This window comes from Centruroides sculpturatus, unplaced genomic scaffold, assembly GCF_000671375.1.
Source record: "Centruroides sculpturatus isolate CEXI.00-Female unplaced genomic scaffold, Cexi_2.0 scaffold982, whole genome shotgun sequence".
Taxonomy (NCBI): Eukaryota; Metazoa; Arthropoda; class Arachnida; order Scorpiones; family Buthidae; genus Centruroides; species Centruroides sculpturatus.
Window position 1 is genome coordinate 84,087 of NW_019385200.1, and position 15,924 is coordinate 100,010.

Consider the following 15,924-nt stretch of genomic DNA (forward strand, 5'->3'; position numbering starts at 1 on the left):
GGCGTAAATCTGGCGTGTATCGAGGGGATACGACGTTCCCACCGGGTACGGCCTTGTATCGGCCGGGGATATCGAAAGGTCCGAGGACTTTTAGCCATCCCAAGTAAAAGCCAGGCGTTAAATTCAATTTACGTAAGACGCGACGATTTTTTAGTCGTTACCGCGTAATCTGACGATTGATTTAATTATTTAAAAGTTGTATTAAAATTGAAAAATCTTTAACTCTAGTTGTGTTTTCGCTTTTAATTAAGCCGTTCTCCTTAATTAAATAAGTTGAAAAATAAATTTAACGTAACTGGAAGACCGCGTCGTCGGCCATTTTCATTGTTTTTCTCTTCCAGTCGGCGTTTGTGTTCTCGCTGGATCGATCGCTTTCCTCTCCTTTTACCTCCATCGTGATAAACGTTCATTTGTTCTTTACATCAGTCTTTTATATTAATTTCTTATTGTTTTTAGTATTAAACGCAATATTTATTCTCTATAAAATGTGTTTCTGAGTGTCTAGAACCAATTAATTGGATTTCGTCGATTCGTGTGGAAATGATTGGCCGGGTTTTCGTCGGTTTCGCATTTCGCCCGTTGTTTTCGGACGGATTATCGGCGGAAACCGCGGTATCGCTGCATTACGAAATTAATTCAGACGCCGCGCAAATATCGTCGATACGAAAAAGATAAACTTATTTAATGCCGCCGAGATGTCAAGTGTTCCGTATACGCGGCACGTAAAAAGTTATTTTATGTACGCGCGTACGCGGGCACACGTACGCGTACAGTGTTGGCGGATTAAAAGTGTAAGAAAACGTATTATACCTACTACAATAAAACTAATTGGATTAACAATATAGGGGCTAAAGTTTCCTCTGACGAAATTAGCCAGGTATTATGACCGACTCACCCGCGATATGGCGAAATAACCATCCGTACGCGACGTAACAAATACCGTATACTCCTAGAAAACTAAGATGTAAATATATGGATAAGGACGAAAAGCCGCGCCGTTATATCGACAGTACGGGCCCTTTAATAGTTCCATTTACGAAATATGCCTCCGATAATTAAGGAATAATTCATTTCGTCACCGAATGACCGACGTTTAGCTATTTTTCCAGGGCCTGACGAAAACGCGAAAATTACGCAAAGTAAGGAAAATACAAAAAAAAAACGAAACCGATGTGAGAAATCGCCGAAGCCGAGAGTCTGTCGGCCGACGATTAGTTCGCCTCTTTATAAAGAACGCGGAAGCGTCGGCCCTCGCGATTGGTCCGGACGAAAAGACCCGAAAGTGGCCGATCGAAAGATTTTACGTTAGATCGGGGGACGGATCGTCTTTGGTCCGGTGTTATTTCCGAGAAGAGTTTGACCCGGCGACTAACGAACCACCGTTCTTCTCTTGGCGCTTTCTACGCCACCGCTCCCGAGGTTGGTGGCCGTTCTTTTCGTCCGAAGTAACGGCAGCCGCCAGAAGGAGACGAGAAAGTGCATCTTGCTTTATTTAAAGTCGACACTCTACAGACTAAAAGCTCCGAGGGAAGCTCCTAAGAACTCGACCGCCGCCCGGAAGAAGCGCGGCTCCGGTCCCGGTCCCCGGCGATAAAACCGGAAAGGGTGTCCGCGGCCGGGACGGAAGAGAGGGGCGAGTGGCCCGTCGCGGTCCGTGTCTCTGGCCGGGACCCCTAGGTGTCGGCGTAGTCGGTGGGCAGCTCCGCCTGGAAGTGGGGCACTTTGGAGATCTTGACGTCGATGGGCTTCTCCTGGTCGTACAGGTGCGGGGCCTGCAGGAAGATTCCCACCGTTCCGGCGATGCAGGCGCCGGTGAAGAGCCACAGGAAGAGCCTGTCCAGCACCATGGCCACGTACTTCCAGTCTTCTTTGATCTGAAAGAGAAAGAGAGCTTTAGTCCTTGCCGCCGCCGCGCCGCCCCGCGGGCCGCCGGGCGCCGTACTCACGCTGTCGAAGTCGTCCTGGTTGTCGATGTGTTGGGCGATGAACATGGCGTTGTGGATGGCCCTCTCGATCTCGCGGGGGTATCGCCTCTCCACCATTCCCGGGCTGGATTCCAGTTCGTGGATGATGACGTCGTCGGAAGCGGCCCGACGGAAGTGGGAAGTGCCCGGGTGCTTCTCGGTGTTGTTTCCCAGCGGGTCCTTGAGGTAGGGTTCCGTCCCGTTACTCTTGGAACCGTCCTTGCTGTCTTCGCTGTCCGTTTCGATTTTGTACTGGGGCTGGCGCATGAGCAACCAGCGGGGGAGGGTGCGAATGAAGACTCGCCGCACCCAGGGGGACATGCGATGGGTGGAGGGAGAGCGGAAGTGGACGTTGAGCACGGCGATGGTGACTATGACCGACAGCGTCACCAGGATCATGGTGAAGACCAGGTACTTGCCCAGGAGGGGCATGGCCAGGGAAGTGGAGGGGATGATTTCGGCCAGAACCAGGAAAAAAAAGGTGAGCGATAGAAGAATGGAAACGCAGAGCGACACTTTCTCGCCGCTGTCGGAGGGAAGGTAGAAGACCAGCACGGAGAGCCCGGAGATGCCCACGCAGGGAATGATGAGGTTGATGGTGTAGAAGAGAGACTTTCTACGGATGGTCAAGTTGAAGGTGATGTCCGGGTAGGGTTCTTCGCAGCAACTGTAGTATTTCTCCTTTCTTTTAGCGGGAACTTCCATAATGTCCCATTCCACGCTCAAGTAGAACTCGGTCAGGTCGATCCCGATGGGCACGACGTCTTCGTTTTCGATCTCGTGCAAATGCTTGAGATCCACCTGCCAAGAAATATACGAGGTCGGATGAAGCGGTGCTTTTACTGCGGAAAAAAGAAGAGTTGGGAAAGGAGGAAAGTCCCTACCGGGAGGGAACGCGTAGCGTATTTTTCGCTAGGAAACAGAGAAGTAGGAGAAACTCTTCCCGTATGAACGGAGTCAAGTGCGAAAGAGGTCCGTCTTATAAAGGCGGCTATACACCATGGGTTAATCCTGAAAGGAGTAACCATGCATGCCTGATTTTGAGTCATTCCTGGAAGTGTGTGGGGGAAAATTTAACAGTTTCGGCGAACTGTACCGACCACCCGAGTAGAATTGAAAAACCATTTGATATTTCTGGCGCAGTGTCAGTGCCGACCTAAACGTGTGTGAGAACAATGTCTGGTGAATGTTTGGAAGAATTTTTCTATAACCTTATTAACTTTTATTATTTATAACCTAATTAATTAATTTTTCAGGTTATGAATTATTTTCGGATCAAAAATTTCTCGAGTAAATAAAAATTATAAATAATTTTAATATTTAGAAAACTTCTCAATTTATTTCTTCAGTTTCATAAAACATCTTTGTACTTTTTATCATTTTCTTTTACATTTAAAAAAATTTATTCTTTTAATATCCAAGTAAATTAAAACGCGACGACTTAAAATAAGACAAAGTTTAATAAATTATTTTTAATTATTAAATTAATTTGCGATAATAATGTTTACAATTTGTACTAATATCGGATGTGGTTGACAATTATTAATATATATTCGTCTATAAAATTTAATCCATGAATTTTTTGGTAGTAAAATCGACTTGCCATTGATCTTTCGCTGATAATTGATGCTTTTTAACAAATCTATAGCCCAAGATTTCTCTTGAAAAATTAATTTTGTGATCTGAAATAATTCCATTAAAAAATTATTCGTATGAAAAATTAATTGTGTGATCGGTGCTACCCAAACCACTACTACTACTATTTACACCATAGACTTCTATGCATACTTTTTTCCCGCGAGTTTTAATAGAATTTGTTGCCAATAAACATCAGTGGCGTAATAATAAACACAATGGCGTAGCCAACATAACTGGCACCCGGGCCGCGACACTATATTGGCGCCCCCTCCCCCTCCAAAAACAAATTTTGTTTTTCTTGGAAACCATTTGGCTCCCCTCTGCCAGTGGCGCCCGGGGCAAGCTGCCCCACCCTCTGCTGAGAAGTTTTCTTGGTTTGTGGGCGATAAGAAATTCTGAAGTTCCTGGAGGACAGGCGGCCTCAAAGGATTAACTTATCGTGTATAGCTGCCTTTAGAAGTCCGCGTCTCGGTGGGGCCGGGGGCCGGCAAAGGATGTCCATCCGTCGGTGGACAGGAGCCGACCAACCCGCCGAAAATCAAACCGGGGACCGGAGTTGTGTCAGTTTGGCCAGTCCGACCAGTTTACCGGCGCGATCCTTCTTTGGCCTGGTTTGAGAATAGCGGCGCGGTCCCCGAAGAAGTCCATTTTACCAACGGATTGCCGGTCTTTGTCACGTAACGGCCCGTCGCCCCCGCATGCGGTACGAAACGACAAACGATTTCCGTTTCCGCCTTAGCCTTGGGGAAAAGCCGGACAAAAATCGGGGTAAGAGGGAAAGAGAAGAGACTCACCCGGTATCCGTCGTAACTCCACGATCCGAACTTCATAAAGCACATCTGGTTGTCGAAGGGAAAGTACTGAATGTCGATCTGGCAGGAACTCTTGTAGATGGCGGGAGGGTTCCACACCACAGTCCCATTGCTGTAGATGATGGCCTTGGTCATGATGGTCACCTCGTAGTTGCCGTCGGCGCTGCCAACAAAGCGGGATCAGCGCCTCTTCCTCTCCCGCGGGAGACGAAGAGGACCGACAAGATTAGACACGCGCTTATTTTTTCTCCCGACTCAACTTTCCCGTTCCTATTCCGGGCTTCCGTTTTACCATAAACACCCTCTGTGGCTCCCCCCGGCGAACGGGAAAGAAAAAAAGGTTAACGGGCACGCCACTTTAATCGTTTTTCTAGGGCTAAACTTCCGAGAATAACGCGTTTTACGGCATCCTCTACTAACGGGCCACTTCCCACGGCTAATTCTTGGCCCACGATATTTGTAGGGAAAACCGCTCCGTTCCGCTACTTTGGCTCTTTCTTTTCTTTCCAATTTTGTCTCCCGGTATGAGTTTACCTTTATTCGTCCAGCCCGGCCTAGGAATGAGTTTACCTTTATTGTCCACCCGGCCCGGCCTAGGAATCGGCCCGTGGCCGAGAGACCGATACGCCCGACAACGTCGAAACTGAAAACGGGCAATCGAAAGAATAACGTATGAATTATAACTCTTCCAACCTAACTAACGACAGTACTAAGTTTCGGATTCATCGGGGCAATCTTCGACGGGGTAAGGCCCCGACCCCCCTCTTCCTTAAAACGGCCGAAGAGTGGGACACGAACGTAATTTTGATCCAGGAGTCTTAAACTGTTAACGGCAGCTTCACTTTCAGCGGAAGATGGTCCACCTTTTCTCCGAGATACGTGGCCCAACTCCTAAAACCGGAATTTTCGTCGGGAACTCAAATCTCTTCGGTTCGTGCCCGATCTTTCCCTGGACCGCACTACCGTTCACACCCCGCGCATCGATGGAAAGACGCTTCATTTATTATTCTTCCTGTCAAACAATAGACCCTCTTAGACGAACTGGATAACGTACGGGCCGTCATCAGTCGGGCTCCCTAGTTGACAGGGGATGATGCCAATGCCTAGAGCAGCGGTTCCAAAACTTTTTTGATTCTCAGCGCCCTGGCTAAATCCAGATTTTTTGAAGGACCCCGTGTCAAATTCCAACAAGTACAATTTGCGAAATAGCTAAATAGCCAATAATTTTTTAAATTAAAGAGTTAGGACGTTAAGCAAAAAATAAATAAAACAAGTATTTAAGGTAACATAATCGTGTAATTCAGCAAATTCAATTAATTATAATTGGCGGGATGGATGAGCTCGTTGATCACCGCACATTTTTTCAAATCTTGGAATCGAACTGGACACAGCCACCCGCATTTCCTTCTCCACATTGATTTTCGTGCAATGCTTAGTTTTTATCATAGACTCGGCTTCGCAGATAAAAAGTGGCAAATGGAATTAAGATTCTCCGAGCTTTACCACTCAGAAGGGACATTCGTCTTTAACCGATATCCAAAATTCAGTTAATTCCACGCTGCTAAATTTTGTGTTCAACGTATTGTCGCCAGACAACTCAATAAGAATCTTTTCTTCCGCAGCAGTAAATTCGGATGGAACACCGGCATTAAATGGATCTTGAATTCGTGCAAATTTACCGATATAATCATTTTGAAAATACCTCTCAAACCGGGTGATAGGCTGTAATAAAAGGTTTTCGAAAATTGATTTCATACCTGGAGAGAAATCAACTCCATTGGCAGTCGAACACTGTCGCAACAAGGGCATGCATTCTTTTCATTTGTCTTTTCCATAGTTTTAATTTTTTTTATGAAAGCTGAAATTTTCTCAACCGACTTTAAAAGGTGCGTGTCGCTTACCCGCAGAGAGAGATTCGGAGCATTCGGCTTTTCAATAATATCGCATAAATATGCTAGTTTTACCAAAAAATCTTCATTCGCCAAATTTTAGACACGCTTGTGGTCTTCTTCCTCTAGATAAAAAATATAAATTTACTGTCTCAGTTCAAACGCGCCAGACAAAACATTACCACGAGAGAGCCATTGCGAAGTGTTGTGGTAGAAACAAGACGTGCGCTCGCGTCCCGTATCGTCGCATAGTTTTTTGAAAATCTTGCCTTCGGCCGAGTTTTATAAAGTACAGTATACTGTATTTACCACATATTCTAAGACCCAGTTCGATGTATGACTCGGATATTTTGATGCCAGTGCTCCCCTTTAAATAACGCCATGGGTTCGCATACATTGGGAATCTTCGCTTCGAAAAAGTGCTCGCAATCCTCCGTAACACCCGAACATGGGACGAACGTCATCGGTACAGATACCAACGCATTTGGTCCACTCCAAATTATTTTCGGATATAAAAATATTAAGGATCGCGAAGGTGAAAATATTAGGCCTTAACACCAGCTGTGATACTTTTGCAAAAGAGTCTTCTACAATGTTATTACTATCTATAAACTGTAAATAGCAAATCGAGTGAGCTTCATTCTTATTATCTGTGTCTTCATCCTGCTGCTACCCAAATTCCTTCCTTTTATTTTTTCGATTAAAACCAAAGAAGGCATCTGGGCCGGATAGGGTGAAGGGACGGTTGGTCGAGGAAACATTTGTTACTATTCTCACCACGTTCGTTACTCTGTTTAACCGTTGTCTAACGCGGGGCTACTTTCCACGTTCCACGTAACGACTACGGTAAAATTCGTACCAAAAACGTCAAATAAGAGTCCTAGCGAATTTCGTCCTATTTACCTTCTGCCTGTCATTGGTAAATTACTAGATAAGCTTCTAATTAGCGGGGTCTCGAAACACCTCCGTAAGAACAATCTCCTAAGCCCTCGCTAACACGAGTTTACCCCGGGGCAAGTCTACGATCACAGCAATATCCGCGGCACTCGATCGTGTCGAAAAGGCCAAAATAGCGAGAAAACACACTTTACCCATCAGTATCGACTACAGACTCGGACAACCTCTGGTGGACGGCAATTCTACAGCAATTACCATACTACGATTGTCCGCAAAATCTTTTCAACCTGACGAGCTGCTTCTCGCACGAAAGCCAAGTTGGTTATTACGGCAATAACACCACCCTTATCCATCTTGTTCCGAAGGGCTGCCCTCGGGGTTCCACGGCCATCCGGGCCTATGGATAGCCCTATACAATAACTTTCTCGAATCACTAAACACAAGTAGTGACTATTTGATACAAGGCTACGCGGACGATACGATTGCACTAATTAGTGATCAAAATTGCGACCACCTCCAAATTATCTGTAATTGGCTGCATCGTCGCGTCTTTTCCTGGAGCGGAGATCGTAAATTACCAGTCAATCTCGACAAGTGCAAATATATAATATTCTCTAAGAAGACATCTCCGCAGAAAACTCCGCATCACCATCCAGAAAATAAGAATACCGAGGGTTAAGGATACGATTTACCTAAGTGTAATCTTGTACGAAACATCGTAACATCGAAACATTGTTGATTTTTAAGCGAGGAGCGGTTTCGCTCCTTGGAAGAAACATTGTAAACCACGTTTGTGCCAGAGTTAACCAAGTGGCCAATATCCTCCCTAGCATCTCTCGGAACATCTGGAGGCTATCCAGTTTATCCCGCTATATATGTCCCCCATTTGGGCCAAGGCCACTTTTAATCAACGCATCCGCAGAGAGCTCTTTAAAGTCGGGCCGCTTTGATAATTTGTCGGGTTTACCACACGGCCATTACTTCGGCTCTCCTTCATCGCGGGACTCGCACCCATTTATCCGAAGGCTAGGGCGGTCGTGTGGCTCCGGAACCTCACCCGCAAGACCAACTCGATGGGCACGTATACGTCAATCCACAATACAAAGACCATTCCTAATCTCATCGAAGAGCAATATTTTGACATCGACGAATATAGTATCGAAAGCGAGAAGACTGGCACTTACATCTTAGAGTATGACCCTAATATATACGACGTTCTACCACCGCCAGATACCCACTACGATGCGTTCATTTTTACTGATCTAAACGGGACAGTAATGCGGGCGCCGCCTTCGTAACAAGAATGGAGTTAAACCACGCGGATCCGCTTTCAAATTGGGACCCATCTGGACTGTCCCACGAGCCGAGATTTACGCGATTAAGCGTGCAGTGACGCTCACGAGAACTGGTTTGCTCAAAATATTTGTTTTTGCTCGTAAGCTCCCCCTACCCTTTTTACTTTTCCTTTTGTTCTTCTTTTCCCGCCTTTTTCTTTAGACGTGGATGAATGTGAGAAGTTGTAATGTTTATATATGTTCCTTTTGTGTTTAAATAAAAGTTTTTGTTAACTATAACAGTGTGTGTTTGAGGTTCTGATATCGAGTTTCAACAAAGACCAACCTTTGACACCACCCAAGTCTTGACGGAACACGGCGAGCTGTCCCTCGATGTTGGGGACAGCCTCCATCTAATCTTCGCCTACTCCAAATTCGCCAGCCAACGCCATTAGAGAGGTTGAGGCGCACGTTTTAAACGTGTAAACGTGTACGTGTGACGTTCGGCGCCGCTTTCCCGTAAGCCTAAAAGTTTGACAATGGTGTTTGGATAGTCGGTGGAATCACGCTCGACATTCCAAACACCATCGTCAAACTTTTAGGCTTACGGGAAAGCGGCGCCGAACGTCACACGTACACGTTTACACGTTTAAAACGTGCGCCTCAACCTCTCTATTCACTTACGGAAACAATACTTTACAGAGGACAAAACCGACCAGGCAATTCAAACTTCCTCATCGACGATTTCTTAATGTGGACCGAAACTTTAGATCCCACCAGCGAGCAGCCTTAGTAGACAGTCGAGTAGCGCATCCCAATCTAGAGGACGATAATATTAAAATCCGAGTTGGTTTTACGTACGCTCTACCATCCGTGTTTATACTATATTTATGCCAACCATCTAATACTGACTTACCGATGCTTATTAAATGTGCCCACCTTCTCCAGTCATTGTTTACGTTAATTTAGTTGTAATCTTCTGTTATATATCATATATCGATGTAATAGAAATAATGTTTATATGTTTTGTAAACTTCCCCCATCAAAACCCTATAAAATAGCTCAATATTCATCCCTTTCTCTACTCACTAGCATACTCCCTCTTCCTTACCCCCATTTCCATCCTAGGTTACACCTACCAGTGGCACCCGTTTCATCAACTTTCTAAATAAAGGTAAACAAAGGCAGGGAGAACGGGCCCTTTAAAGGAAAACTCGGACGGGAGACCGGCCCCACCTTTTCCGGAAACCGGAACGGGTCAGAGAATCCGATCGGCCAGAAGATGGGGCGTGTTTTCGCGGGCCGAGGAAGAAAGACTGCGGCGCGGCCGGTTTGGTAGGGGAGAAAGAAGAGAGGGCTCACTTGTTGTACAGCACGATATCCGGCAGCCAGATCTGCTCGGCAGGAACGTAGAGTTGCTGCACTCCTCCGTACTCTTCGGGATCCCACATCAATTTATGGTCCGACCATTTCTAATTAAGAAGAGAGAAACAATAAGGCAAGAGGCGTCGGACGTACGGTACGGTACTCGCGTACGTAACATTTGGACCATCCGACCCGAGTGAGAAAAAGTTTTTCCATTTTTGCACCCAACGCGTAAGATGACAAGGTTCCGACCGTATTCCGTAAGGAACACCGTCGACCGGGCTACCGTACGAACAATACACAAATTAAATTTCATTGTTTTCTTTGTTAAAATCGCCGTTCTCTTCTATCGATCTACCGGGAAATTTCGACACCGATTAAGCCAATTAAAAGGACGATTCTGTAACTAACAAATATATTTATGCCAGTTACATTATTTATTTTTACGAGTAAATATAGAAGTCTGGAAGGAAGGCCTACCCCGAAAGCAAAGACGACAATTACGTAACATTAAAAATACGTTACGTCATACATCGGATACGACTTGAAAAACATGTAAAAGTTGTGGGAAAGAAAGTTTTCCGAGAACCGCTTTTCTTGGCTGCGGATTATTCTCGTCGACCGGTCGAGGCTACCCTCGGCCCCGCGGCACCGAACTCGGGTTTATTAAGTACCCCACCCGCGCCCTTTCTAAGGCCCGGCCAAGTCGAAGGCGGTACGCGACTTTAGCCGTAACGGCGCCCTTTCCGTCCTTTCTCCGTCCGGGCGCAAAGTTTACCTTCGGACGCCGCCGGGAGAACACCTCCGTCGAGAAACGTCTCCCTCGGGGCCCGGCGGGCCGACATTCGGAAGAGTCCGGGCGCGGACGGGAAGACGAAACCCGGAGCCGGACCCTCGGGCGCGGAGCCCACCTGAGGCCCGGCGGGCCGGGTAGAAATTTCGAGCGCGCGAGGTGGAGGCGAAAAAAGAGAGGAGCTCACCTGCGTGACCCAGACGTTGGTGGTCATAATCTGGTTCTTCAGGTTCTGTCGAAGAGAAAAAACAACGGTTTCAGAAAAACACCGGGATGGCCTTTGGGGAAGGCTTTACCGCGCGCGGGCCACGGGCGGGAGGAGTCGGCGTCCGGACAAAAAGCCGGAGCGGCGGAGAAGAAAGAAGCCGGGGCCCGGCCGATTTTCCTTTCGTCGGAGCCCGGGGGAAGGGAAAGGTAAGACGGGGTGATCGGTCACTTTTCGATTTCCGTCCGAGTGGGCAAAGGGTTCCGACCGACACGGATGCCGGATGGGGGAATTTAAGGGCCCGACCGGGAAGGAAACACCGAGTCCCATCGAGTCTTTGGTCGCTCCCGGTTAAAATAGGCTTTTCCGTCCGGCTCCGGAGTGGGAAGGCGGAGAGGAAGTCGAAGGACGGTTTCTCGGACCGACGGCTTTCTCCGCATCCGTCCGCCGTCTTTTTATTCTTCTAGACCCTTCCCCTCTGCCGGGGCTTCTGGGTCCCGAGAAAGAGAAATAAATTTCCATTATCCGTCCGACCGAAAAAAGGTGGACCGCGCCGTTCCCGCGGAGGCTGCAGAGAATCGACCCCCCCCGCGGGTAGACGGTGGTCGGCTGACGGCGGATAGTCGATCGATTTCGACGACGACGACCGGGAAGATGCCGTGGGAATGCTTTTTTGCGCTCTTTTCTTCCCGGTCGGCCGTCGTCGCCCCTTTCCACAGTCCCGCCCGAGGAAGATTCCTCCTCCTTCCTGGCGGTGGCGCCACTTCCGTCCGTATATAACCGGCGGCCTTTTCCGCCCGGGGAAGAAACGGAGTTTCGGTCCGGTAATTTCCGGTTTATTTCGTTCCATCCCTCGCCCTCCTCTTATTACCCCGTCCGAAATCGTCCGCTCGCGCGCATCCCGCCAAAAACGGCGCCCGCCTCCGCCGCCCGGGGATGGTGCGGACGACGCCGTCGCGCCGTCGGTAAAGATCGAACCGGCTCTTCCTTTCGGATAAGGGGATGCGGACGAGTAGGGCGGCGGACCGCAGTCCTACTGCGGCGATAACCGCCGCATCCGGGCATTGGGCCGGATCTCCGGGCCCGCCCCGGACCGGGAGAGCCCGGACTTCCGGAGGCTTCTTAAGTCAGCGGAAGGGTACGGTCCCACCCCGGCGGGGAGAAAGCGGAGAAAGAACTTCTCTCCAGCTTCTTCCTTCGGCCCGAGGGAGGCGGGCGGCGGGGGGGGGCGCGAGGAAGGAAGAGGAAGAGACTCACCACGTCGATGAGCTGGGAGAGTTTGAGGCCCATCTTGACGGTGAGGGTGTCGGTGTTGTTGGTCACGGGTCGGATGAGTCGGTTGTAGCTGCTCATCAGGTCGTCGTACAGCCTCTTGGCGTCGGGGTTGGCCCGGGCCCAGGCCCAGGCCAGCAGCAGGCACAGAAGCGTGCCCGGATGCATCTCCGGCGGCCCGCTCCTTCCGTCCGCTGGGCTGCGCTGCGCTTCGGCCTGTCGGCCCGCCGCCGCCGCCTCCGATGGCCGGCGCCCTCTGGCGGAGAGAAAGCCAGACCGGAAGAGACGGCCGAGGCCGGCCTCGCTTTCGATCCGGCCGGGTCGTCCGCATTCCGACGACGGGAGGAGGAGGAGGAGGAGGAAAAGACTTCCGTGGCAGACCGAGAACGGCGGTGGAAGCGCGGAGCGGAGAGTCGGAAGCGATGGTCCGTAGCCCGGCTTGCGCCGGGCCGGGCCGGGTGCGCGGGCGGAAGAAGGATCCCGAGGATGGACGAGTTTGGCGCGGGCGGTGGTGGAGGTGGGAGGAGGACGAGAGTAAAAAGAAAGGTCAAGACGCGTTTTCCTTCGGTCCAGACGCGGACAGAATCGACCGGTCGGAGGGAACGACGGTCGTCTTTGGTTTGGCGCCGGAGGGGGAGGCTGGAGATTGGAGCGGATCGCTTTCATTCCGGGAATCCTTTCGAATACGGAAAAGCGCCGCCGGGTTTTTAAGGACGGCCGAAAAAAGTTTCCTCCACTTTTTAGAGTGTAGCGGTTTACCGTTTGCCCGGCATTAATACGGCGAAATTTACGGAATGAACGGCGGCGGCAACACCCGAAAAATAGTTTAACGGACCGTCCGTTAAACTATTTTTCGGGTGTTGCCGCCGCCGTTCATTAAAATGTAACGACAGCCGGGTAAACGCCTGGGAAAAACGCGGCGACAGACGTTTTTCGGTGTCGTTCGGCGCGCCGGATTAGCGGATTATCGGTGGCCTGGGAAAAGCGGAGCTTTAGGCAAAGAGCCATTTTACCACCGGTACCCAATTTTTGAACCGGCCCCCGCCGTCGATAAATTCAAGTACCCCGCCGGCAGTTTGGGTGGGTAATAAGTCGACTCCACCGGGTAGACGCGTACGGCTCGTGGCCGATATATTAAAGGGTGGCCGAGACAATTTGTCTCCTATAAAAAGGTAGAATGGAACCCGGAATTCCCGATTGGATAATTATGGCCCCGCTCCACCCGAGTTCGTTCGGCTTCCGTCCCGTCTTTAAAATTCGTTTTTCTTCTCCATTTTTCTTCGCGCACCGCGCCCGGAGAATACGCTTCTTCGGTGGCCGTCGAAGGGAAACGAGTGCACCCGAGCAGCGCCCACTCGAAAGGGGAGCCGAAAATGCATATATTTGTTTTATTATTTTCTCAAACCTAATTAATTAAGGGGCCCAAACGCCAGTTCTTACACGGGACACGGGAATGGCTAGTTACGGCATTGGGAAAAAGTATCGGCTGGGCGGTGATTCGTTTCGTAGGGACGTTTTTATATGGAAGACGTTTCCCGTCGATTGGTGGAAAATGGGTTTTCGTCCCACGTTTAATTTGAATTTACCAATTATAAATCGACGTTTAAAAGCCGGCGGCCGGGAGACGGAAACTCGTCCGTATCCAACGAAGAATACTTTAAGAAAAAATAGACAAGTTGCGGCCGAAGTTTTCGTCTTTAAAACGCCAACGTCGAACGTCGAGCGCCTCATACAAGACTGCTGAGTTCGACGTTCGACGTTGGCGTTTTAAAGACGAAAACTTGGGACGCAACCTGGCTAATAAAGACGGAGATTTTACGTAAATCCGGAGAATAGTTTTTATCTTTAGGAGTCGTGGCCGAAAAATCGGATTTTAACCCTAAGGTCGCTCCGATAAACCGGTGGAGTGGGAGGAGGACAACAGCCTCTTTTTTTATGCCGATAGAAATCCGTCGACGGACGATTCTTGGCGGCGGAAGGTACGACGGGGAAGGGAGGAAAGAATCGACGAGCGATTGAGCGGGTTCGGGCGGAGAATAGAAAAAGGAGAGACCGACTTTCCCCTTCTCCGAAATCTACCCGGAAGACTTCCTCTCTTCGACTGTCGGCTCGAACACCGACTGTCCAGGGCCCTTTTCTCGGACGCCGGTTCTTAATCGGGCGGCGGCGAAGGAAGGCGGGTGGATAAATTTTCCGCCCGGCGCCGGAAAGGGCAAAAACGCTCTTTTTCTTTCCCGGACGCCTTTCGGCCTTCGACCTAACCACTTTTTCCTTTCCGGGGCTTCTCCCCGCTCAAAGGCTTTCGACCTCGAGCTTTCGGACGCCTTCTCCTCCCGGGAAGCGGGAGACTCGTCCGTCGGGGAGGTGAAGACCCGGAAGTGTTTTCCGGCAAAGACCGGCGTCGTCGGTCCCAAACGGTAAGCTCCCGTTTTACCGTTTCGGAGTAACCTTTTAACCGAGTAAATCTCTAACCCACAATCGAACATTGAAGTTATATCTCAACCTGAAAAAGCTCTTCTCATACCGTTTTATAAATAAATCGTAAATGCTAATGGCGATAAAAATCTTTGTTAAGTCCCATCCCTCTCGAGATACGACGCCCGAACACTGTCTATCCTTCCATCCCGCCGCCTTTAACCGCCAAAATCTAATAGGATCCATGGCCTAATTCCAAACCTTCCCGCAAATTTCAGAAAATTTCCATACAAAGTGTCGGGAATGGTCCAATAAGACGCAAGATTCGAATTTATCGGTCAAAATTTATTTCGTCCCCTTTAAAGTAATCTTCTCTCATCGCCCGGCACTGGCGCCAACCATTTTTTTCAATCCTGGAAACACTCTTTAAAGCCGCTTTGGCCCAACCCCCGGGAACTGGCAGTAAATTTTGTTTTACGGCATCGATCGATTAGAAACGGCGGAAAGTTTAGTCCGGGAAACGGAGTAAACGGTGCGAGTACGGAGCTGGCGGGATCGATTATATTTGTGCAATTTTTGTCTAAAAGTTGAGCAACGAGACGAGCGCGGCCGACGGATGCGTTATCGTACCGCGGCCCCATCGGGCGGTTTTCTACCAATCGCTTCCGGCAAACGACGCAAAACGCTCAAATAATATTCCTGGTCGACAGTTTGGCCAGTCGGAAGGAATTGGCGTGGCGCAACACCGCGACGATCGACGGTCCGGCGCCATTGGCCGGATGGTCGAAAGCGGAGATCCACCTTTCTTGGCCCGGAAAAAGAATTTCCTCGGCCAGTCGAATATGTCCGGCCGCCATCGTCCACCAATAAATTCTCGCCGTCGTTCTTATTTAAATTGGAGAACGGAGTTAGATTAATCAAAGTCGAGACCGGATACGGAAAACTTAGGGGCGGGAGGGAGCTTTCCATCGATTATATACGAATTTTCCGTCCCGACCGGAAGCCACGTCATTTGAATTAAACCTTTTCCCCGGAACGGAATTACGTAAATGACCGGCACGGCTCTCTGGTTATCGGGAAAGTATGACGTACTGTACGGGGCAAGATCCTACTAATTTAAAATATATTTAAATTAGTAGTATAATTAATAAATTGATTATAAATACGATGGAAAGCCACGGCCCGGCAATAATTTTTGCCGGTTGTTTTCGTGACGAAGCCGGGCTCGGCAATCCCCAAACGATCTTCTAAAATTGCTCGATTCCGGGACGTGTTTAATAATGTCCGTCGTCGTTAAACGACGATGGCGGTCCGAGTGGACGGTCTCCGCCTTCCTCCGACATCTCGTACCCGATGTTCCCTGTCATTTTTTTTGTCCATGAGTGGAACATATACTTCTC

The 15,924-nt window shown here is 49.1% G+C and overlaps 1 protein-coding gene across 1 annotated transcript; it reads right to left on the bottom strand.

The window, feature by feature from the left end:
- Window positions 1–1,446: 1,446 nt before the first annotated feature.
- Window positions 1,447–12,383, bottom strand: LOC111636060 (acetylcholine receptor subunit alpha-like 1). Its single transcript, XM_023381221.1, has 6 exons — window positions 12,095–12,383; window positions 10,820–10,864; window positions 9,837–9,946; window positions 4,397–4,577; window positions 1,947–2,765; window positions 1,447–1,874 (listed from the first exon to the last, which is right to left on the bottom strand). Exons 1-6 carry the CDS (start codon window positions 12,275–12,277, stop codon window positions 1,674–1,676), a joined length of 1,539 nt encoding a protein of 512 aa, XP_023236989.1. The 5' UTR covers window positions 12,278–12,383; the 3' UTR covers window positions 1,447–1,673.
- Window positions 12,384–15,924: the final 3,541 nt, after the last annotated feature.